The sequence below is a fragment of the Lupinus angustifolius genome, chromosome LG06 (genome assembly GCF_001865875.1).
Source record: "Lupinus angustifolius cultivar Tanjil chromosome LG06, LupAngTanjil_v1.0, whole genome shotgun sequence".
Lineage (NCBI taxonomy): Eukaryota > Viridiplantae > Streptophyta > Magnoliopsida > Fabales > Fabaceae > Lupinus > Lupinus angustifolius.
Window position 1 is genome coordinate 28,879,977 of NC_032014.1, and position 25,339 is coordinate 28,905,315.

Here is a 25,339-nt window from a genome sequence, read left to right on the forward strand (position 1 = left end):
TGATGTGATAATAATAGGAGTTGATTATGGATATACCTTCAACATGGTTTACTTTATTGAATGTTGTTAATTATTTTATTTGAATAAATAAATTAAAATATTCACTAGATTAATTAAATAGGATTTTAGATTATTAATATTAGTGCTAGAAATATTTAAAATTTAATATTAAAGATTCATATACATAATTTGATCATGATACAAAAGATATGCAAAATTATGAAAAGATACGAGTTTCAACATCGTTTACAACATTCAAGAGCGCTTGAATCTATTCAAATCAATAGTGTTGGCTTCACAAAGCGCTATTGAATCTTTGAGACATACATTCAACAACGATCATTGAAGCAAACATTATTGAATGTATATCTGCCTATCAAATTTAACAACGTTTGTTTTAGTTGTGTTCACTACACATAGTTACTAATTAAACTCATCGTCATGCTTGACTTCGCTTTCTCTTGAATCTCATGGGCTATGCTCGTTGGATGATCCTAGAAGTATAAATATTATTATTATTTTTGTACTATCAATGATATTTTTTCACTTTTTGGGTAAAAATCTAATCCTTTTTTAGCGCATAGCAGAATGCGTGACTACCTCTCCCAACGAGTGCCGCTAAAAGAAATCGAACCACTAACCTTTTATTTATCCTGGTGATCTAACGAAGCCTTACGTTAATAGATCAACACATTGTTAGTAACTATTTACAAAAACATAACAAATTTCCGTCTGTGTAATAATTTGTAGACAAATAAAAGCAAAGATAATAAAGCAAGAGATGAAGAAAAATATCAAGATAGAATTTTAAGGTGGATAACCTCTTCAATTTAGTGAAGTAAAAACTACAACATCTAGTTTAGAAAATATTTTAGTTATGAAAAGTATTATTATAATAGATATCTCTAAGAGAGTAACTACTAATCTCACCCAACTAGTATGGAAAGTAATATATCTCTAGTATCTCATTATGATAGCCAAAAGCATCACTAGCTTACGCTTTGACCCGAGTAGTATGGGACACGTAGAATCATGTATGAATCACTAAGGACCATCTTACAAAACTAAATACTCCTGAATGATAGATAGTGAAATAGTACCATAACAATATCTCTTGGGTATCTTATTAGGATAATAACATCTCTCAACACTAATCTCTTCACATCAAATAAAGAAGGAAACATAACAAGAGTTATCATGCAAATCCAAACCAACAAGGTTTAGGGGCCAAGCCCAAACACAAACCACCATGTGTTCAAATGGTTAATCCAAATGAATCATTGATTCTTATACAATTTTTAGGCTTAAAACACTAGATGATATGAAACCAATAATAAAAGAAGATCCAAAATAAATTGTATTGATTTCTCATTTTGAATCCATATAGTTTTGGAAGTACCTATTATTAAGACTTCAGGGGTCGAAGTTAAAATTTTGCAACATTGTTTAGGGATAGTTCTCATTTAACTTATCTTTATAAATTTCAATAATCATTATACTAAAGACAATAAATTAAACAGTAAAATTTAATCATAATCTAAGATGAAAAATAGGATAATATGAAACAAAATAAAATCCTTAAACAACAAAATATTATCAAATAAAAATTGGTAACCATAAAATAAAATTCTCAAATCTAATAATGTATTACCTAGAACAATCCACCTAGCTAATATATATACTTGTTGTTTAAAAATTTAATAAATAAACCTATTTATCTACTTATAAAGCTTTTAAATTGCTCCAATTGAACCGATGTAAAATATGATTGTAAGAAATTTTAGTTTGATTCCAACAATTATCTTAGAAATTATTGAAATGTATAATTATATAATACCTACCAAATTCTGACTTATCTCCTTCTATATGTTATAATTATAATGTGAAAGTATATACCTCTCTCTATTTTTTCTACAAATGCTAAGAATGAAAATGACATAGAAAGGTGAAGTTAGAAAGGTAGCTCACAAATTTTTATTTTCCATGAGATACAGCTTTATTTGAATATGAATTTTGAATTTCTTTGTCCCATCATGCACTATTTGACTTCATTCTTGTATTTTCTACCTACCATTCAAATAATTTGGCTTTCCACCTTTAAGACCTCCTCAAAAAGGCTCACTAATCTTCTCAACCTGAAACTCGTGCACAAAAACAACAAATGAAATTGTGTTATTATATTCTCCATAGAGTTCGTTTGCGAGTCGAGTTCTGAAGGAAAATGAATGAATATGAAAAGCTTGAGAGTCATGAAATATATTGGCGAGATGACTCTAAAGTCCGACATTATCTTCCAAAACTCAACTTGCAAACTTAATGTAATAGTTTGATATAACATCAAAAGCATTCCCACCTTATAATTAACTTTCTAACTTTTAAGCCAATGTCATGCAAATGGGAATCATCCACTTTTTAAGGCAAATGCATAGTGCCTTTGATAATATATATAAATATGAAGATGGGGTACATATATAATTTCCAAGATTTCCTCAATCAATGAGATCTCTGCCATAAGACTTTCTTCCACTTTGCATTGGCAGAAAAATCCGTATAAAGTTTTGAATATCAATACACTCATCTAATTTAATTTATTTATGAGTAATGGTGTATCTAAGATATTTATGATATATGTAGGAGTTTCTAAATTGATTTTTTATGAGAATATATCATTTTTTGTTTACACAAAGTACTCTCTTAATCAATAAGGCGTTGATCTAATGATATAAGATTCTACTGGATCTCCAATGTCGAGAGTTTAATTTTTGATAGAAATACTTGTTGGAAGGGACAGCCACAAATCCCGAAAGTGATTAGTTAATTACCCAAATATGAGGAGATATTATTAGTAGTACAAAAAATACTTTCTTCCATTTTATTTTGTGATATATTTAATCACAAAACTTTTTTATTAATTTTTTACATTCATAAATTTTTTTGATAAAAATGAGAAAGAGAAATGTATAATAGTCTAAATTTAAACTCCTTAGGTCATACTTTATGTCTCTTAAGTCACACCAATCCAACATGTATATACTTATATGGAATAATCACCTTTAAATCTTTTCAAACATCAAACAATCATAAATTCTCTTACCATTTAGTAGGTCGAGACATTATTCTATCTTCTTAAGACATGATAAATATGTGATTAGTGAAGAGTTTTTTTACAGTTGATTTTGAATAAAAACTATACAAATCTCATTTAAATTTCTTATATAAAAGTTTAAATTATTGATTAAAGTTAATAACATTTTTTGTTCACGAAACATATATTTATTATCGTTTTGGACCATGTTAAAATTAAACCAACCCTATAAAAGGTTGATAGGGCTGGGATAGGACACTAGAGTACCCACATACCCATTCTATACTCAAAGGGGTAATAAACTTGATTTCTAAAAAAAGTTAATAGTGTTAATTAAAATTTTAAAACTTTTCTTACAATAAATCAAATTATTTTTATTTCTCTCTAAATTTTATTTTTAAAACTTATCTAAATATCGAAGGACCACTTAAAGTTGTTATCCCCTAGTTTTCAAAATAACATTATTATTGATTGAAGAATCAACAAAACCTTGTCATGGAATAAAAAAAATTGCTTCCTTTATTTTAATATATTCAAGACTTTGAGATGCCACAATTTTCAGATTTGTTTGTTCCTTATTTTGTCTTACTCGACCATATTCCTCCAAAATCCAAAATCCGACACAACTCAGTCCAAAAGCCACCTTCACTCAACTGTATCATTTTAACCTAATCTTGTTTAACTCATATTTTTCTAATATTTATATACTTATGTTTCAATCAATCAATCTGTATTGGTCTACTAGTATAAGATATTGCTAGATTTCTAAGATAATTGACAGGTTAAAGATTTGATTCCTGTGAGCAACACTTGTTGTAAGGGATAGTCAAACACCTAAAAAATGATTAGTTCTTTACCCAAAAAGGTGAAGGAATACACTTAATAATACAAAAAATCAATCGACCTCATCCTAGAGAAGCAATTATTGGATGGGATTGTGACACATGACTAAAATTAATTTTTAACAAACATAATTTTAAGTTATTGTTTAATCAAACAATTTAAAATAGAGAAATTTCTCTTTCTCCTCATTTTCCTATCCTCATTTTCTAGTACCATACTATTTAGTATGGGAGAGAAGTTAAACTCCAACCATATATACCAATCTCTATACCTTCTTCTTCTTTAATTAGCTTGAAAAATATAATGGCCACTACTCTCTCTGAAGCCTATAGAAACCACCCTCTAAACCTTCATCATATAATTCCCTTAGATTTTTCTTCAATTAGGACCTTACCAGATTCCCATGCTTGGTCTCAATCTAATGATAGTGATAATAATTTTTCATATAATGAATCATTATCCATACCCATTATTGACCTTATAGATCCTCATGCAATGGAACAAATAGGCTTCGCATGTGAGAAATGGGGTGTTTTTCAATTGAAGAACCATGGCATACCCTTGAGTGTTATTGAAGAAGTTGAAGTAGAATCAAAGAAACTATTCTCTCTCCCGGCTGAGGAGAAGTTGAAAGCACTTCGATCTCCCGGCGGCGCCACCGGGTACGGCAGAGCTAGGATATCACCATTTTTTCCTAAGTTTATGTGGCATGAAGGATTCACCTTCATGGGTTCTTCTGATGATGCCAAAAAGATCTGGCCAAAGGACTATGAACGGTTTTGGTAAGAGTTATATTATTTTAACCTTTTCCTTTAAACATACTCTTTTTTTTTTGTACTACGAATGATATCTCATTACCCTTTGGATACAAAATTAATTTCTTTCAGAATGTGTGACTGCCCCTCCCAACAAGTGTCGTTCATAGGAATCGAACCTTTAACATTTTGATCATCATATTTTAAACAGTTTGATATTGTACACATAATTTTTTTCTTCTATATCTCACTTTATATATATATATATATAACAATTAAACCTTACTCTTATTTATATATATATATAACAATTAAACCTTACTCTTATTAAGGTTTAGTAGATGGATAGAATTATGTGATAATACTCTATTACAAGTCATTTGCATTGAGTAAGGATATTTTTCATTAATGAAGAGACAAATACTACAAAAACAAAGAAAAACATAATATGATAAAACATTTTTACCCTTTTATATATAATGAAGAGTTAGGATCCTCTCCATTAATGGAGAGGCAAATGATTACTTTTACACTTATATATAAGGGTAAAAATGTTATTTCATTATATCTTAAAGATAAAAATATCAAGACATATTATCTTTTTACTCTTGTTTTGGGTGTACTTACCCTCTATTAATGGAGAGGAACCTAACTCTATAATGAAATACAACTTTTATCATTAAAAATACAAACAAAGTCAGGTATTTGTCTTTTCATTAATGGAGAGAATCCGTGTTCATTTCCATTCAATATGTGTCATATGCTTCTAAAAAAATACATCAATAGAGAAAAGAAATAACATTTGTGTCAACATTTGTTGTACAACAAAAAGAAAACATTATAGTTTTAGTAAGTACAAACGTTAGAATCTCATGCACACCCATGCAACGTGGAGAATCATATGTTAATATTAGAAACACTATTTGATAATAACATTTGAAGTTTCTTCTCGTTGGAATGGAATCCATTACAATATGTGGCTAGTTCGAGTTTCTTCTGGGTAGAGTGTCCTATTAATTTGAATTTTAAACTATTATTGATTGAAAGATTGAGAATATATACTAAACAATGGCTTTAGTTTTCAGTTCTCTCTCTCCAAAATAAAATAATAGATGAAAGAAAAAACAAAGACATGTCAGTTTTGTCCTCATTACCCATGTTTATTGATTCAAAAAAATTCGGCCATCACATGGACATAGGTGATAAAATAATAGTAAATCTATGGTTAGAGATTTGGATTAACTTCAAATTTTTTAGTATAAAGTTATCCTTAATTTTAGAGTCTTAATGATTACTCTTGAAAGAATGATGAGAACCTTATTAAATGGTTGAATTATTTAAATATTTGTTTTGTCTATTTCTATCTCCCCATGGAAACTGTTTTTTTTGATATATCAAAGATATTCTTTTCATTATTTTCTAAACAAATATCACTTACAAGAAAACAAAACTTATTTCAATTATCTTTACTATAGAAAAAAATTAATTTTAGACCATATGCTTGAACACAGCTTGACACACAAAACAAATCTTCACTTTTTATTTATTAAAATTTAAATTGTTTTTTAGTCTAAGGATCATATCATTCTTTATTTATTATTAGAATATTGATTTAGTGATGTAAGACCCTGTTAGATAAATCTATAGGTTTATAGGATGACCAAAATGTCAATGTTATTTTAGGAGCAACACTTGTTGAGAGAAACAATCACACACTCTGAAAGAGATTAATTCTTTACTCATGGGGTGAATGTATACCCTTTGTAGTACCAAAACAACATCATTCCTTATTTAAATATTATATTTGTAGTTCTTTACTTGATTTGAAAAAAATGTTGTTGTACAAGAATCTCTATTTTTTATTTAAATAAAAAAAAACCCTACATTGGATACTCACTTGTGTACATAATCCTTTTTTGTGCAGTGATGCAATGGAGAATTACCAAAACCAAATGAAGGTCCTATCAGAAAAACTAACACACATGATATTGACCTTTTTAGGCATCAATAATTCATCACAAGAAAACAAATGGGTTGGTTCAACAAATCACATTGGAGCTATTCAACTAAATTTCTACCCATGTTGTCCTGAACCAAATAGAGCCATGGGTCTAGCCCCACACACTGACACATCCTTTCTCACAATCCTTCACCAAACCCTAACCAATGGACTCCAAATATTCAAAGATGGTTCAGGTTGGGTCCCTATAAACCCTAACCCTAACACACTTGTTGTTAACATTGGTGACATTCTTCATATAATGTCTAATGCTAGGTTTCATTGTGCACTTCATAGAGTTGTTGTGAACAAAACAAAACAAAGATACTCTATGGCTTATTTTTATGGACCCCCAATTGATTATGTTATTTCTCCTATAGTTATAAATTGTGTTGTTCCACGTTTTCATGCTTTGACTGTGAAGGAGTATATTAGCATTAAAGCCAAAAATCTTGGGGGAGCATTGTCTTTGATTACCACTACTTGAAAAATAAAATAAAGTGTTTGTATATATTTCTTTAAATTTGTTTCTTTTTAATTATTTTTCTCTTCTTTATTTTGGTGCAGAACAATGTTATTTATGCAATTAAATTTGACAATTTTTTAAAAAAACAAGTAGGAATATTTTTATCATTTTAATTACTTTATGCATATCACATAAAAAAAGACCAAAGAAACCAAAGGCACAATTTTTGTCATCTCAAATTGGTTGTAACAGTAACTTAATTCTTTGGTTCTTTCTTAATAAGTATCTTTTTAGAGAAAAAAGATCAACCGACAATGTAAAAGATTTTCACAGTATCACTGCATTATCTATCATTCATATTTAATAATTATTAATTTTTAATAATAAATAGTCAATGATACGTTGATCGTGTATAAATCTTTATACTGATCGATAGGTTGTGGCAGATGAAAATAAGCAAGTTAGGAAGTGATGTGCTTGGACAAATCAGGAACATTTTTACTTTATGCGAAAAATTGATGTCCCATATGACCTTTAGGAAAAGTTTAGGCATGTATTTTGTCTTGACTTACTACTCAATTCCCTGCCATAAATCAAATTCTTATATGTCCATGCTTTAGTTTTTTTGTGTGTTTTTAAGCATAGACCCATTTAAGCCTACATGTAATGTGTTGCTTGAGTCAAGCTAATATTGCTATGTCCTGTTTAATAATTTAGACCTAACTTGAAAATCTACATTATCTATACTTATTTATATAATTTATTATAAATGAAAAGAAATTAGTAATTTGATGATGTAATCTTATCTTACCTCATTTTAGTCTTATGATAGGGCAAATCGCAAGTGCACGATTATATCGTCAAATAATAAAATATCGATTCCACGAGGACCGAAAAATTCCTTTAATTATTTCAATCAATTTATACTTAACTCAAATTAGGATTAAAATTGAATTTAGAACAATTGAACAATTAACAAGAATAATTATGAGAATAGTAAAAAAGTTTGAAATCTAATTTAGGAAGATTTTCCAAGATAAGGGTTACCGCATTTACACTCGCAAATCCTTGTTATGCTCTTATTCATGAATTTTAAGTTGTGAGGATGAATTACTCTTTGATATATATCATCCTCTCTCGAGCTCTGACATGTGTACTCAATTGAAGTCACACCTACTCTCGTGGTACGATTATCAATCGAATCCTTTACTTGAATTTTTCTACTCAATCTCTTCGTAGAAACCCAATGTGAATTCTAGAAACCCCCAAGAATCCTAAGACTACTCTCGTGAATTAGGATTCTAGTTTGAATAACTGGATGGTTGGATAGTTGAGTTCACCTCGGTCCTTCCCCAATGTATCTAAGAGGTATAATTTGTTGGTCAGACAACTCACCCGAAGAAAGCTCAGTTTAATGATTCAAATCACAACACTAAATGAAATAGAGAAGAAAGTATAAGTTTTATTGAATGTAAAAGAGCATGCCCAAATCATAGAAACAAAAGGAATTACTCACTCAGGATGGAGAAGAGAATACCAAATTCTAAATTAGAGAATTGTAATGTGAAAGTGTATCAAATCCTAGAGGGAGATCCCCTATTTATCATAATTACAAGAGATCAGGCTAAGCCCATCAAAATAAATCTAGAAAAATCAGAAAAATAGGAACAAATCTGTCATCCACGACCTGGCTATGGTTCGTAGTATCCAAAGGGTGGTTTTCAGCATTCTGGACGACCCACGGCTCGTGGGTGGTGGACACGACTTGGGACACGGCCTAGGCTCAATATTAGCAATGCATGGCCGTGGGTGGTGGAACACGGCCCGTGGATGGTGGAACACGACCATGGGTCCAAACACGACCTGATGAGTGTATTTGGCGCCTTTACTTCAAGTTGTTTTTCTTCGATCCAGACTCCAATGCGACTTCTTTTGACCCTTCAATTGGTATTTTCATTGCCCCAACTTTATCTTCCATCTTTATTTCACCCAATCTCCACTCTTTTTGGCTTCAATCTATCCAACCTGCACAACATAGTCAAAGACACCCTCTCAACCCGAACGAAGAGAAATTAAAGCTAAAATCAATCATAAAATCCTAATTATGTCATAAAATGCAAATTAAATGTAATATAAATGTAGCATAATTTCACACTCATCACCTTACTACAAATTTATATATCTTATACCCTTTCTATATTATCCTTTTCGAATTAAATCTATCATTATTACTAATAATAAATTTAATATGTTCTATTTTAAAAAAATAATATATATTTTTATTTAAGTTAGTATTTATTTATAACAATAAACTTATTCAATTTAAAAAGTCAAGTTGGAACTATAATTTGGATTATCAAGTTCAAAAAAATGTATAGAAAGAAGGAAGTAAGCCTTACACCATTTTTGTATGAGCTATTTGAGAGTATAACACGTGAAAGACTTCGACCGATATGAGCAAAACTTGAGTTATCAATGTAACTTCTTAATCTATTAAATTAGAATTAGCAAAATAAGTAAAGGAATTTAATTACTTTTCCAAAAAAAGAAGTTGCTTTATGTAGTAGGAAAACTAGGGTTAGATTTTTCATTTTTAGAACATTTAAATAAAACATGTTCTAGAATTTCATTGGAGGGAAGAGGATTAACCAACGCTAGTTTCACAATAGATAGCGTGTGTGGAAAATATCATAGGCATGCATGTTAAAACTATTTTTCCTCTAAAAAATGAAGTTTCAATCTCTATACCACTTCAATTGTTACAAACAATCACAAATTAGTATGGCAAGTCTCACTAGAAGAAAATATGGATTTGTGATGGTTGCATTTATTGTAATTGTGAAATCATTAGGTTATAAATAGTGTCGCTGCAATTGTAATCACGATGTTGTTGCATATACTTAAGAAACTATGATATTGTGGTTACAATTGCGATTGTATATTATAATTAAAACACTTGAATCTATGCTAAGGAACCTAGGCCATGCAAGTTGGTTTGCGAAGTATGATGCAACTTAGTATTGACAATCCAATGCTTAAACGAAGCATAAAGCAAAGTCTAAATAAATGTTTATTAAAATTTTGTTATTAATTTAGTTTGTTCTTAATTAAACACCATTAGTTTTTGTAGCCAAAAAATAATGAGTAAATTATATTAATACCCTATGAGTTTTAGTGAAATTATGCAAATCACTTTCCATTCTTTACATTTACGAAACTCTTTGATTTTTATAGATACATTACATTACTACATTTGCATGAGAAATAAGTGTAATATTTAAAAAAGAAAGATGATAAGTGTAATTAAGTTAAACAAAATATGATATATTGTGGAGACAAATCCAAATAGTATACGAGTCGATACATTTTCATTATTTTTGGTTCATTACAAAATGCATCAATAATTCTAAGGAGATATTATTTAAACCACTCTTATACTATATTATAACGAAAATATATTAACTCGCTATTTATACTTGTTTCCATAATATACCATATTTTGTTTAACTTAGTTATACTTATCACCTTCTAATTTTTAATTTAAAAAACCACACTTGCTTTTCATTCAGAAGTAGTCAGTGTGATTATGTATAAAAATTAGGGTTTTTGTAAGTGTATAAAATAAAAGGATGATTGACATAATTTCACTAAAACTTAGGGATATCAATATAATTTATTTAAAAATAATTATTACTAGTTACTCATTTTAAATTGCTTCAAGAGTTGTATATGAACTAGACATGGAATAACCTTATTGTGGTCCAAGGTTTGTTCTGTATTGTGTTCATCCAAAGAATGATGCTAGTTTGTGTATAGAAAACTCAAACCAAATCTGAACTTTCAATAAATCCAATTAGAATATCTTTAAGATATATACCTAGTTGTATCTTGTGAATTATATATGCAGTTATGAGCATCCTATAGTATCTTTACATATGACATATCTTCATTGATCATAGTGAATTTTCTTTTGTTTTTAGATGTGACCATAGACATTAAATAAAAAAAGAGAAAATAATTTGTTAATGATATTTGATTAATTGTGTCTACCTATGAAGCACGAATTCGTCAAACACCCTCACGTGTCGGTGTCCGACACGTATCCGACACGGATACGCTCAGATTCGCGAAGGATACGTATCTATAGAGTATCCAAAAATTAAAAAAATAAAATAGAATAAATAAATATTAAGACACGTATCCAATTCGTTTTCAATAAAATATTAGATATATGAATTCGTTTTCAGTAAAGTATATGATATATAGATTCGTTTCCAATAAAACAGGATAAGATAGATTCGTTTTTATTAAAATATGATAAAATATATTTGTTATGGAGGGCAATGATTTTAGGATAGATTCGTTTTCATTAAAATAAGATAAGATAGATTTGTTATGAAGGGTAATGATTTTAAATTTCCATTATATTTTTTACTTTGGATATTTTGATTTACACTTATAATTTTATCATATTTTATGTGTTTTTATTATTTTATACGCATATCCCTGAACATATCGTATCCTGTATTTTGGAAAAAATGCGTGTCGACGTACCGTACCTGACACACGTATCAGTATCCAAATATCCGTGCTTCATAGGCCTCTACATCTCAAGTAACATTAAATGTCTACTAATATATTGTAACATTAAATATAAAGATTACAAGCTTTAATATATCAAATTAATTATAATTTACATATGACTTCTTATAATAATTTACATAGGACTTCTTATAATAATTTATTTCTTGAAATTTATTGGATTACAAGCTCCTCCACCCGGTATAACACAAACAAGGCTTGAAGAATGGTGTTAAGATTAGCTTCTCTTATATTTATTTTAGAGTTTATCGTCGATGTAAAGTTTTTTAAACAGCCAATATATAATCTATTATTTATTTTCATTATTTTTGTTTAACAATTAATGATAATCAACACATTAATAATAAATGATAAATAATTTGCCAACAATATATTATTTTCTCTCTATTTTATTCAATTTTAATGTTAGTTCAAAATAATTTTTTCTCTCGTACTACCTTATCCTCTCTCTAATGCTAGTAAGAGTAGTGAAGTACACAAATTAGTCACAATGGCTATATCATTTTACAGATTTTATTTCCTAATTTACAATAAAGTATCTCCTAATACCATAAGATAATTTATCTTCTTCCTACAATAAAAATATAACATGTATACTATTTTGTTTAATTTAGAAATATTTTTGTAGAAAATGTTTAAATATGACACATCATAATTTTAATGACCGAAAAAAATAATTTTTCTCCTTATATCAGAAGATACTTTATTCTCTACCCTTAAACCATACCTAAGAATTAAAAACTACATCTACTTACCAACAAAAAAAGCAATGGGTGCATGTCCAAAAAACTTATAGAAGGAAACATCCATTGGTATGGTACACAACAACCAAATTTTAATCCTATTTAGTGGGGTCGATAATACTTTTTCATACCCCATTTTTATTAACAAAATATTAATATGAATTGATATTATATACAACATCCATGAAATTGCATTTTCCTAATAAAATTACTCTTTCCATACTTTAATGAGATTTACCAAATAGAATAAAGTATGAGATAAGTTTTGTTATCCTGCTAGTAAAAGTATGACATATGTTATTTTTAATCATTTTCTACAAAAATATTTTTAAAATTAAACAAAATAGTACGCATGTCATACTTTTGTTAGTAGGAAAAGATAAGTTATCTCATGAGGACGAAGAAAGAGTAATTACAGTTACAAAGAAGCAAATGCAGTGTAATTAAAGTTCAGACATTTCACTCATATCACCTTTTTAGTCTTGTTATTTTCTATACACTTCCATCTTAAGTAAGCAAATGTAAAATATACAACACTTTAAGATATGTGTATCTATATACTTCTTTTGATAACTACAAAGAAGAAAATGTTCAATTACATGCTAGAACATGTATATAAATAAACATATATTGTTATAAAAAAACAATGGATTATATCATAATCCAAATTGTTATAAGATGCAATATGATTTCATCTTTTTTGGAAGTTGAATGCTTTGGTTCCAAAGGCATAGACAAGAGCAAACAACACTGAGAATCCAGCCACAACAACTGCAACAACTCCTAGAAAATCATGTTTAAATCCAAAGTAACTTCTCACAAATTCTTCAACCCTTTGATCATTATCAAGTTGGTCCATAAGGTCTCCAAACTGTGATGTTACCAATCCATATAATGTCCATGCAACAGGGCAAATCCAATAGTACCACTTCCACCATATTGGTATCCTCTGTCATTGTTTTTATCATACAAGTTAGTTTGTGACATGTCATATGTTGAACAAGGTTGTAAATTATGGTGGCATGAACTTGTACTCACTCGACTCGAGATAAGACTCATGACATCGTTTGTCTTTAAAGTGAATAAGTAGGATTGGTGTTCTAAATTGCATACTGCAATCACAATTGTAGTCACAATATTGTGGTTTTGGGAGACTCTATAATGGCATTGTGACCATAATCACATTAAGCACAACGTAACTGCAATTTAAAACTACTGGGTATAGAGATTTTACTCACTACTGAGCAATCTAGATTTAGTAGACCTTACTTGCTCACTTTATAAACAAGCTCATTTCGAGGAGCCATATTGGCATGGTTCCAAATCAAAGAATAGGACCATAATGAAACAACGATATGGTGCATAAAAACAACATTGTTGTTGCAACGAGCCGCGATAGGCCATAATAGACCGCGACAATTTCAGAAGTCATTCTTCAAATACCAAAAGTTTTATGCCACAATGGCTGCAATCTTTGTCGCAGCAGTCATAATTGTGACAACAGAACCATGAATTTGAACAAAAAGATGTGAGGTTGTTACTTAGTGATAAAGAATCCTTATCGCAGCAGTCATAATTGTGACAGCAGAACCATGAATTTGAACAAAAAGATGTGAGGTTGTTACTTACTGATAAAGGAATGACGAAGCCGGAGAAAAGATTCCATACTGCATAGAATGTGCTAGATAATATGCCTGCTACGTGCGGGTTCGGACAGATGGCCATGGTCATCATACCATAGAAGGTGAAGTACAATAATGTGAAGTACATGAAGAAGAGATACCATAGGAACTTTGATGTTGTCCATTCAAATCCCATCATGGCATATACTATAATCCCATATATTAGAGTCTGAACCAAGACATGGGGAAGCTCAATAATAACCTGCAAAATATAGTGCAACTTTTGATATTGTGTTCAACTCTTAAATCTCAAGAGGGCTTTGGAACTTAGATTGGCTTAGAGCAAAAATGTCTTATATCTTTTGTTGTTTTGAAGCCTGGTTGTTTAAAGTTTTTCTCATACACAAATGTTATTTTGATTAGGGAAAAAAGGCTTATGACATTTGTAGAATCACTTTTTATAAGGCTAAACCAATGTTTTAAATTGTGGTTGTGGCCGCGAACGCGGTCACGGTTGTAGTTAATACCATTGCGGCCATTACAATGCGGATTTCGGCCATTCAGGTATGAATTATTCTGTGATTAAAAATATATTTTTGAATTTGATAGGCCTGATGTAGTTGGGCTGCAGCCTGATACGGCCCAAATGTGGCCCAATGCGACCACATCGTTGTGATTTGGTGTCACACCACAATTGCGGTGTGATGGGGTTGCGGCAGTCATCACAACCGCAATATTACGGCTGCATCACGTGACGCAGTCCGCAATTTGAATCACTAGGCTAAACAAACTGGTCCTTAGATGAGTTGCATGCATTGGAGTGAGTAATTTACCTGTGCAAGAGCATATGGCAAAGCTGAATACATTCCTGCAGCTCTCTCTCTATAGAAGACTGTTCTTTCAACTGCTATTACAGGCTGCACTGATGCACCATTTTGTACTCCAATGAAGATAACCGACGCATACATTGATCCCATTGCATTGAAAAGATCTTGCTCCTTTCTCCTGCGATTTTCATTAATTTCAAGTTATTATATGTGTAAGAGTAGTTATGATTCCATTTTCAGGCTTTAGTTTTTGTGTCAATATATGACTTTCTATTTTCACATACCTTTTCAGGCCAATGTTCCAAAAAATCATCCCAAACAATATAGCTATTATTGTTGTAAATAGGAGTCTAACTGCGGTATACGACGTGTTTCGCCAGTACGATAAATGTTGCTTCCATAGGCAAGCTTTGCATTGTGCCAGGAAAGTCTGTGAATATTGACTATCAAAGTATAAATCTGTTGAACCTTGAGGTGGTGTACTAAGCTCCTCTATCAATTGTTTGTTTCTCCTGAAAAATGGAATTTGGAAGTATCATAAGCTAAGAAATATTTGCATCTTAATATTTTGTAATCATGTAATTTCGGAATCTGATGATTTGATTTAAAGAATCATATAGGAAAAATGAAAGTAAACAAAATAGTTGTCGATTTCCGATATTTGTCTTTTTGATATTAGACATGATAAGGTGGTGTAAGGAAGGAGCCTAACCGGTGTAGTTCGGAGTTTTTGTACACATTAGAGAAGTTGACCTTAAGATTTGCTTCTGTTCCTGCTGATGTAACTTCCAACATCCATGTTGCAGGATTATAACCCTCTTTGATCTTCGGAACTCCTTCAACAGCCTGCAGTAATCATGCACAGATATGAATATGCAAATGCTACAAGAGCATCGAATATGCTACATTTCATTTACACTAGATTCACCTCAAAGTAATGGATCAGCTGGGCACATTGGCGGCCTAGTGGTCCGGAATATATCTGCTCCCCTCCCGATTTCAGTAGTAGCAGCTGAAATGAAAGGTTTGATATGAATTACTTATTTTGGCAACATATAGTACTCAAAACAGATTGTTACATCAGTTATACGACTTAATACCTCGTCAAAGGCGTCAAATATATCAATACTTGGCTGGTGGATCGTGCAAACCACGGTACGTCCTGTGTCCACAGTGTTCCTCACAGTTCTCATTACAATTGCAGCTGATCTAGCATCAAGACCAGAGGTTGGCTCATCCATGAATATTATTGAAGGGTTGGCGACAAGTTCAACTGCAATTGTAAGCCTCTTGCGCTGCTCCGTTGAAAGTCCAGTCTCGCCTGGCAATCCAACAAGTGCGTCTCCTAACGAGTTAAGCTCCACAAGCTCCATAACTTCCTCAATGAACATCTACATCTCATAAATTTGAGTTCAATTTAGTATGCTGTTAAGTCTTGGAAACCACAGGTTAGCACTGTAATTTACAAATTGATTTTTCTATATTTCGAGCAATCTTATGATGTTTAAGTTTAGTTTAAAGCCACGAATTTCGTGCCTTGGATTTTGGAAGTAGAAATTTGTACCTTTTTAGTTGCATTATCAACTTCAGGGGGTAATCGAAGCCAAGCAGAATATAGCAAAGATTCATAAACTGTAACATGGGGTGAATGGATATCAAATTGTTCACAATATCCTGATATGCGAGCAAATGTTTCTTGATTCTTTGGGTACCCAGATATTGTGATTCTTCCTTCGACATATCCACCAGTTTTCCTTCCAGCTAAAACATCCATTAAAGTAGTCTTTCCGGCACCACTTACACCCATCAAAGCTGTTAGTACTCCAGGCCTAAAAGCACCACTAACACCCTTCAAAAGTTCAAGACGATCCTCGAAAACACCTCTACTTTTCATTTCCTACAATCAAGATAACAATCAAAAGGTTGGATTGAAGGTAGATGAGAATGCTTTAATATCAATATGGTTTGAAACTTCGAATACAATCAATAACATTCAACGAAATAATGTTACATCTAAAAACTAAGCATGTATGGTACCTGCGGCATATCTACAGAATATTTGATCTCATCGAAAGTGAGGGATAGAGGTTGAAAAGGAAGAACCATGCCCCTCCTTCCACTTTTACTATTTTGATCATTACTAAATCTTCCAGAGAAAGAACTCGATGCTAAACCTGCTTCTTCTTCCATCTTTTTTTCTGATATATCATTATGTTATGTTTAGAATACCAAACTTCAAACTACAAAATAGGTCAACTATAACTTAGTGCTCAAGGTCTCACCAGGAGACCTCTTTCGTGTCGATAACTGAATGAGCTCATCATCTGTTGAAGCATTCCTCTCAAGTAATTGCTCATGGGATAGCCCTGCTTGAGCCTTTCTAATTGCTGCAGAGGCAACATATCCACTAGTCATAAATCAAGTATGTGGTCAGAAAAAATGTCGAAAGCTTCAACGAAGATGAAGATGGTGCTTACGATTGAGATATTGCAAAGCCATTGTGAACAAAAAATTAAATAGAAAAGCATAACCAATCAAAGCTCCTACTCCAATCCAATACCAGTAGGCTTGTGCGAAAAATCCTCGAGATTTCAGTACCAAAACTCCCAGTGTTTCATTGGAATTAGGAAGAACCTGAAACGCAGCCGATATTCTCATAAGTCTCACTTTCCAAAGCTTATTGTTTTTTCATATTCTTTCTTAGCCATTAAAGGGAGTTAGTTACCTTTCTCCAACTGTGCCCAAGAAATTCATTCACAGCAATAGCATTCTGTCCATACATTAGAGGTGAGGACCAGTAACCCCAAATAAACCATTTCGGCACATCATCTGATGCAAAAGAGCAAATATGTTATCAAAGAAAATCACTACATCGACCAACTTTTGAATTTTCAGTAAACCTCCTTTTACCTCTAGAAATCACAAATCCACCCAAAACCAAAACTGTAAGTAATGCAAATGAACCAACAGTGTTTGCAACTATAACATCCCTTCCTAATCCTGCCATCAACCGAAACATTGCAGAAGCCATCTGGTTAACGCATAGGAGTACGAGGTACTGCTTAAAAACCCTGCCAATAAGATTTGTCATTAGATTTCAAAACTAGTAATTGGTAGCTTAATTGAGGATTTATGATGTTGTTGCTTCTTGCCTTCCAATATTAGGATCAAAGCCAATGGCATAGTAGGAGATTCCTTCCCAAATGGCAACCTCTATTACGGATATCGGTATTCTGAGGATCCATGTTGGAAGAGAATAAGCCCATGAAGGGTAAAAAAGAAAGTCCCTTTGCTTGAAAAAGACAGGAAGTTTCATGATGGTCATATTTAGCTCTGATATTCCGTTGAACATAGCTACAATGATTGCGAAGAATAGAGCGCCCATGAAAGCTCCACCATCTTGTCTGGTATCACGATGCATCTTAGTTCGTAGAAATAATGTTGTTGTCATGATAGCTAAATAAATAAGCTGAAAAAGGAGGAACAAGACATGCATAAGGACCCGAAAAAGAGAATGCATGATACAATGAATTTAACATTTTCATTAATGCATAAACAAAATTTTCAATGAACTTTTTATACTTATAATATAGTGAATAGCATTACTGCTAGAATTGCACTCACATTTGTGACTTTGAATATGTAGACAAACGAATTTCGCTTCATAAGCAAAAATTCTCTTCTAGCACAAGCCCTCAGAAGCTCCTTCCTGCTAACACCATACTTCTTTGTGGTTAAGGCAATAGGATGTGATTTAGTCTTGTCAAAAGGATTGGCCAGCTCGTCTCCAAGTTGTTGACCTACACGAGACGACTGGAAGGCTTCGACAAAGTCTTTGACAGTGACAAAGCTATAAGGTTCGTCTTTACGTGCCCAATACTGCCATTGATCTTTCCTTGATGTCACCTATTGCATTCCATGAGAAACAAATAAACTTCATATCAGAGAAAAAAATCCTAAAATGTGGACTGAGTGGTTAACAGTCTTACTTCTTGTAAGAAATCAGCAACTCCTTTTCTTTCAGGACACTTGAATCCCATTGATTCAAAAAACTCAAGTACATTTTCTTTGGGTCCTTGGTAAACAATTTGCCCATCCGTTAGGATTATTATATCGTCAAATAGTTCGAAAGTTTCTGGTGCTGGCTGCAGGAGAGAGACAAGTGCAGTTCCATTGAGAATGTGGATGGATTGCCTGATTGAATTGATTATTTGATAAGTTGTGGAACTGTCCAAACCAGTTGATATCTCATCCATGAATAACACCCTTATAGGTCCAACAAGCATCTCCCCTTCATTATTCACCATAAATTTTAATCAAATTAGTTCCTGAGTTATGCTTTTAATTTCTTCTGTCATTGTTCTAGTTAAAAGGAAACTACCTGTCGTTACTCGCTTTTTCTGACCTCCCGAGATTCCTCTTATTATTCCATCTCCTACCATAATGTCAGCGCAGATTTCAAGTCCCAAAATCTGAAGCATTTTAGAAGGGAGCGAAAACATAAAATATATCTTGTTTTACAAGTCATTTGCATTTCATTTATTTGATGAATTTTGACTATTACCTTAAGAATATAGTCAGTGACGACGCTTGTTTTCTGTCCTTCTAGTGCAGCCGCCTGCACAATTTTGAGTTAATACATTATATAAGCTGTTCATAATGCACTGCGTTCGGCTGCGGCGGCTATGTTTGGATATTTAATGATGGATGGAGAGCGATGAAATGAAACAAAGTTACCCCATCTTTGTTGGAAATGGAATGAAGTTAACAATAAGTTGGTTCCATCTCATTCCATCGTACTGAGAGTGAAGAAAAATAAAGTTTTTGTATGGAACGGACGATTCCATCTTATTTTAAACGATCTAAACAACGGAACCTAGTATCACTACATTCCATTCTGCTCCACTCCATCCATTTCCATCAATTCCAACATAGACATAAAGTACAAAACTTTTTCTCAATCCTATTATGCACCTTCATATAGGCATCAATATCAGAATCTGGTTTAATCTTTGCTTGCTTCTCTCTTCTTAGTAGTTCACTCAACATCTCTGCAAAGTAGTGAAAATCAAAGATATAAATAGAGAACCTTAGAAGGTTTCGATTTATTTTAGAGACTTTTTTGTATATTAATACTCGATAGAGAATTAACGAACCGTAATTCTGGCCAACTCCTTGACATCTTGCTGAGAAAGCTAGTGTTTCTCTGACAGTCATTTCTCCAATGTGGTTATCATGTTGACCTATATAAGCTGATGTCCTTTGTGCCACAAACTCTTCCAGATCATGCCCATTGTATGATACTCTTCCAGATTTCTGAGTTTTCATCACCAATTGAAAATTAGTTGTCATAATTAAAGAATTACTCAACTGTCTGACCAAAGTTTTCGCCGAAAGACATAGCTAGGAGACTAACCCTTAGGTCAGTTAGACAAAGCCTTACCAAGAGTGGTGGCTCTAGGACTCAAACCGCCTACCATATAGAGGATTGAGTCCTGGAGTCGCCACTTTGGGTATAACTTTGTCGAGCAATGACCTTAGCTACCTTAGCTCGACGCAGTGATATAAATTGCAGAGCACGTCACGTGATGCGGCCGCAGTATTGCGATAACCACAGCAGTCATATAACACCACAATTGCAGTGTGACACCGAATCACAATGATGCGGCTGCATCGGGCTACAATGCAATCACATTGAGCCACATTTGGGTTTAATCAGACCGCATCCAATGCAAAAATATTTTTTAACTAAAAAATAATTCACACTGCAATGGCCACAATCTGCATTGCAATGAACTCAGTCATAGTAACCGCAACCGTAATTTAAAACACTGGCTTGATGATTAGTGCATTAGTTATGTCTTTGATCAAAGATAAGAAAAAGGAACTATGTCATGTTTTAATGATGACCCTTAAATTTGGGGGTTTCCTTACTTCCAAATCTTTACCAAGTTTTCCAGCCAATGCCAACAACAAAGTGGTTTTTCCAGAGCCTGGGGGTCCTAAAAGCAATGTCATTCTGCAAAATTCTCACATAATCAGAACAAAAGAAATCAAATTTGACAAAAACAAAAACATACAAATTAACAAATAAATAGAAAAATCACCTTCTAGGCTTTATGATTCCACTAACATTCTGTAGGATATGTAATGGTTTCTTTAGGCTTGGAATTATGTGAAGCCAATTTAAGAACCCCTTTAACAAAATAAAAATACCATTTTTTTATATAAAAATATAAACAGAAATCATTGAATACTATAGAAACATATATATATAAATGTGCCATAATTGAATTATTACCTCTACCACATTGGCATAGAAGTTTAATAGTGTAGGCAATGCTCTACTTCCAACATAAACTTGTGCTTCCACATTTATATGTTCAAATCTTACTTCAATTGTTGGAATATCAAGTCCAACTCTGTAAATTTAGCTTAACATATCAAATATAAGATATCTAAATCACTGAAACATTTATGCAATTTTCCAATTCATGAATGCTTTGAATGTTTCCAATAGAATATATATTTTTTCAAAATCTTAAATTCTAAGGAATATATAATTCATTCCTTCTCCTTCTTTTAATGTGAGTTTCAAGTGTGTTGCATAAATAAATTAAACATATTTGGTTACTAAAAATGAAAAGTCTAAATTTAGTATTCAAAAATCTCAAATGCCAATTAAATGGTATGTGATAGGAACTAAAAAGTTCTTAAAAATGACTAATTCAATAAATATTTAAGATTTTTTAGCATTAAAGTGAGACTTTTCATTTTTTGAAGTATGAAATTAGGAATGACAACAAGACAGATCGGAACCAGGTCTGTACTCACCAAAATCTGAATCCGAAATTCAGAATCTAAACCTGGGCCCATAAGTTAAACTTGGGTAAAACTCGAACCCAATTAGAATGAGTTTTCTCGGTTAAATTTGAGTTAGGTTAGAGGAGGATTTACTGTTTTTTATTGTAATCTCTAGAAGAAATGTACTGATATGTTTCTTTTTTCTATTCAAGAGATGTTTTTTCTGTAATTATAATACTTCACTAACCTGTCCAATCTTTCTCTGAGTTTCAACAAGAACTTCTCATTATCTTCTTCTGCAGTTTTGACAAGTCTCTCTAGCAGAATCTTTCTCTCTGTTAATCCAAGCTTTTTGATATCAACTTCTCTTCCTTCTCCTTCTTCAGTTTTGAGTATACTTCTCCGAATTCGAAGAAATGTTGGGAGTCTCTCAATTGCAGCCCATTTAAGAGCTTCTTCATCATCTTCACGTTCAGATGTTGAGAAAACATCTATACTATGATTCCTCCTCCATATTGTAGAATTACTAGCTGTTAGACTCTCAACTCTGTTCTCCATTGATTGTGTCGCGAAACAACAACTCGCTATAATTTCACCCGAACTTGCTAGAATCTGTCAGGAGCAACAATATGAAAAGTAAAAACCACAGGCACAAGCTAATGAATCGAGCTTCGCTATGACCAATATACGAGTACAAGAGAGTTCAAAAAACACAACATAATTGTAAGATAAAATGCTACAATGCTTACAAATGAGGATCAATAATGTAAAAGAATACTTACAAGATATCTACTTTCTGAGACTTGTATCACACTCTCAAGATATCGAACCTGTTGTCAATATTTCTTCTCGATCCAACTGTGAACGAATCCAGAAAGACTAAATTATGAGATTGCGCTGTGTGAGTCTAAGTTAGTTTAGGCCTTCTCCATATAGGATAGGAGCTCAAACCGAATAATTTGATCACACTTTGAGCATAGCATATTATTGATCTCAATTTTCATGAGACATAAAAGGACTAGTGTTTTTCTATGTTGAAGAATGTTATATATGATGGTTGAGTGGTTGGTAGTTATACATGAAGATTAGTTACTTAGTATTGAGATTTTAATGAAGAGAATGTAACTTTCAACTTAACCAAGAAAATACTATAGTATGTCACATTTATATTTCTCAATATTCCCAAATTAAATCTCCTAAAGTTCTTAGTTTATTACCAATTTATATCAAAAATAGATTACTAAACCTTTTTCTAATACTATTTGTAATTGGTGATTTCTTAGGCCCAGTTGTGAGTCAAAATTTAAGAGGAATGAAGAAAAAATAAAAGACTTCATGATTCCGAAGTCTTCTTTTTATCTCTTATCCACTCCAAAATTTAAATCACAAATATTCTCGTTAAAAAAATTAAATAAGTCCTATATTGTTTTAGAAAGTTAAATTAGTTAGATACCTTACTTTTAGGTACTCTCATTCAGGAAAAAAAAAATTGGTTGATAGACCTAATTTTTTTTGTTTCTCCACGTGTATTATCGTACTGCAGGCAATCATGTTCGAGCTGAGAACATTTACAGGTATGTGAGACTAATTCTCACAGCGAGTATTTTTTTCATCCACACAATTTGAACCTGATACTTAAGGTGAATCAAACATCTACCATTTAAACCAACACCGGTTCATACACCTAATTAACCATAAAAAGTACAGACTCACACGTTGTAAATTAACCAATATTTAATGAGCATCACAAACAAAAGCTTGCAAGAACTTAAAAAAGAAAAGAGGAAATAAAAAAGGAAGGTAGAATTTGGACATAATTTAATGAAAATAAAGTGGTAAGTATAATTTAGACATATGAGGCAAATTGGGTTTTGTTTTCTAGGATTAAGGAATTAAATATATCTGAAGTTAGGACCAAAACTGTAGTTACATTTAATATGTAGTACATCAATATCATTGTCATTAGAAAATAAAAAATATGCTTACTTTCTAACGGACAAATATAGGAATCAAACGCATCCCTAGGTCCACTCCTTAATGTATTCATTACAAAAATAACTTATATTATTTTTAGTTTCACTTCTATGTTTTCCATTTTTCTGCTTATTCACAAAGAGTAGGTCTAATAGGTTTGACAAAATTGGATTATTTGATATCATTCAATGTATAAGGTTAAAATTAACAATCAACTTATTTGAATGAGATTAATCTCTTGTCCATATATGAAAGAAATATATATAATAACTTAAAGTATACACAAAATAAATCTTCTAGATATATTATGGACTATAAGTTTTCAAAACAATAAAATAAAATTAGTGATTATACATTTTTTCTTGAGAAAAAAATGTATGTATTGATAGTATAAGAGTTTTTTATATTGTTATTGTATCATCTATTATTCATATTTAATTGTCATTGACTTTTAAATACAAATAATACAAAATAAACAAATATATAATATATTGACTATGTATAAATCTTTGCACTTACAATATATATAAATATAATTTTTTTTCTTTTTGGTTTCTAGAAGTATACATACTTTGAAAAAATGAGTTAAATAAAATTAGTGATTATGCTTTACCAACACCTATTTTTCTTTGGAAACCTCAACTTAGATAAGTTGGAATCCAAAATATCTTTTGAATATCGATATTCCTAAACAAATAAACTCTTTTATTTAACTAATTAAAATAGACTCAATTTCATGAATGAGTTGTTGATTTCAAATTTTATGAACTAGTTAAATGTAAAAAAATATTTACCTCATGATTAATTGTATACTTTTAGTAGCTAGTAAACTAAAATACAAAAAATAAAGATGGTAGAGAGATAGCAACTAGTAAAGATATATGAAGTTGAACATCATCATGGTGATAGAGAATGATACCCTTAAGAATTAGGATAGAAGAAAAGGTCTTTGTCCTTTTAGAAGTTGGTATACCCAACGTTGAAAAAAGATAATGTGATCCCAAATAAAATTGAGAAAGTAGTGGACATGCATTATGCTTCATATAACATGCGTTGCTATTTCAATCACCACTAACATATGATAATGAAAAATAAATGTATCTCTTCTTTTGATGCCATGGCCACTATGTTTTCAAACAAAATATATTCTAATGAGTAATGATGTATGATATATGCACCAATAATGTAAGAGTTTTATATATCAGTGAATTTATTATTTAATATTCATCTTAATAATGACTAATTCTTAAAAAAGTAATATAAATGAATGATGAATAATACACAAATTATGTATAAATTTGTACAATGATAATGCATAGATATTACACTAGTTGTTTTGCAAAATCATACCCCAAATTATCTTATACTAAAAGAAAATAAAATATATTATTCATAAATTAATTATTAACAAATAAAGTATCAATTTTCTTATAGTATTATGAAAATTTATTGGAAGATTCCCGAAATAAGATATTATTCTTTTATTCTAATACTCATTGTCAAAAGACAACTCAGCAAAAGTAGGTCACGAAAACAAAAACAAGTGGAGGGTGCATCGTTGTTCATATTTTTTTATTTTTGATAAATAAATATTAAATTGAAGGAGTGAGATTCTTCTA

General features: G+C 31.4%; 2 protein-coding genes across 2 annotated transcripts; one reads left to right on the forward strand and one right to left on the reverse strand.

Moving 5' to 3' along the window:
* Positions 4,232 to 7,193, forward strand: LOC109350722 (gibberellin 3-beta-dioxygenase 1-like). Its single transcript, XM_019591989.1, has 2 exons — positions 4,232 to 4,710; positions 6,608 to 7,193. The coding sequence occupies exons 1-2, from the start codon at positions 4,232 to 4,234 to the stop codon at positions 7,167 to 7,169; spliced, it is 1,041 nt and encodes a 346-aa protein (XP_019447534.1). The 3' UTR covers positions 7,170 to 7,193.
* Positions 13,185 to 22,799, reverse strand: LOC109350721 (pleiotropic drug resistance protein 1-like). Its single transcript, XM_019591987.1, has 25 exons — positions 22,577 to 22,799; positions 21,994 to 22,358; positions 21,244 to 21,364; positions 21,050 to 21,138; positions 20,877 to 20,961; positions 20,099 to 20,258; positions 19,917 to 19,993; positions 19,507 to 19,560; positions 19,324 to 19,414; positions 18,932 to 19,233; positions 18,567 to 18,848; positions 18,095 to 18,411; positions 17,853 to 18,013; positions 17,668 to 17,771; positions 17,420 to 17,576; positions 17,225 to 17,329; positions 16,980 to 17,140; positions 16,507 to 16,839; positions 16,043 to 16,333; positions 15,871 to 15,954; positions 15,655 to 15,788; positions 15,227 to 15,454; positions 14,949 to 15,120; positions 14,123 to 14,377; positions 13,185 to 13,442 (listed from the first exon to the last, which is right to left on the reverse strand). The coding sequence occupies exons 2-25, from the start codon at positions 22,302 to 22,304 to the stop codon at positions 13,185 to 13,187; spliced, it is 4,332 nt and encodes a 1,443-aa protein (XP_019447532.1). The 5' UTR covers positions 22,305 to 22,358; positions 22,577 to 22,799.

Coding starts and splice junctions, on each gene's coding strand:
- LOC109350722 (XM_019591989.1), top strand. CDS start 4,232: ATGGCCACTACTCTCTCTGAAGCCTATAGAAACCACCCTCTAAACCTT. Junction 4,711..6,607: donor AAGGACTATGAACGGTTTTG/GTAAGAGTTATA, acceptor TTTTTTGTGCAG/TGATGCAATGGAGAATTACC.
- LOC109350721 (XM_019591987.1), bottom strand. CDS start 22,304: ATGGAGAACAGAGTTGAGAGTCTAACAGCTAGTAATTCTACAATATGG. Junction 20,259..20,876: donor AACTTGGTAAAGATTTGGAA/GTAAGGAAACCC, acceptor ATGAAAACTCAG/AAATCTGGAAGAGTATCATA. Junction 17,141..17,224: donor GACACGAAAGAGGTCTCCTG/GTGAGACCTTGA, acceptor ATGATATATCAG/AAAAAAAGATGGAAGAAGAA.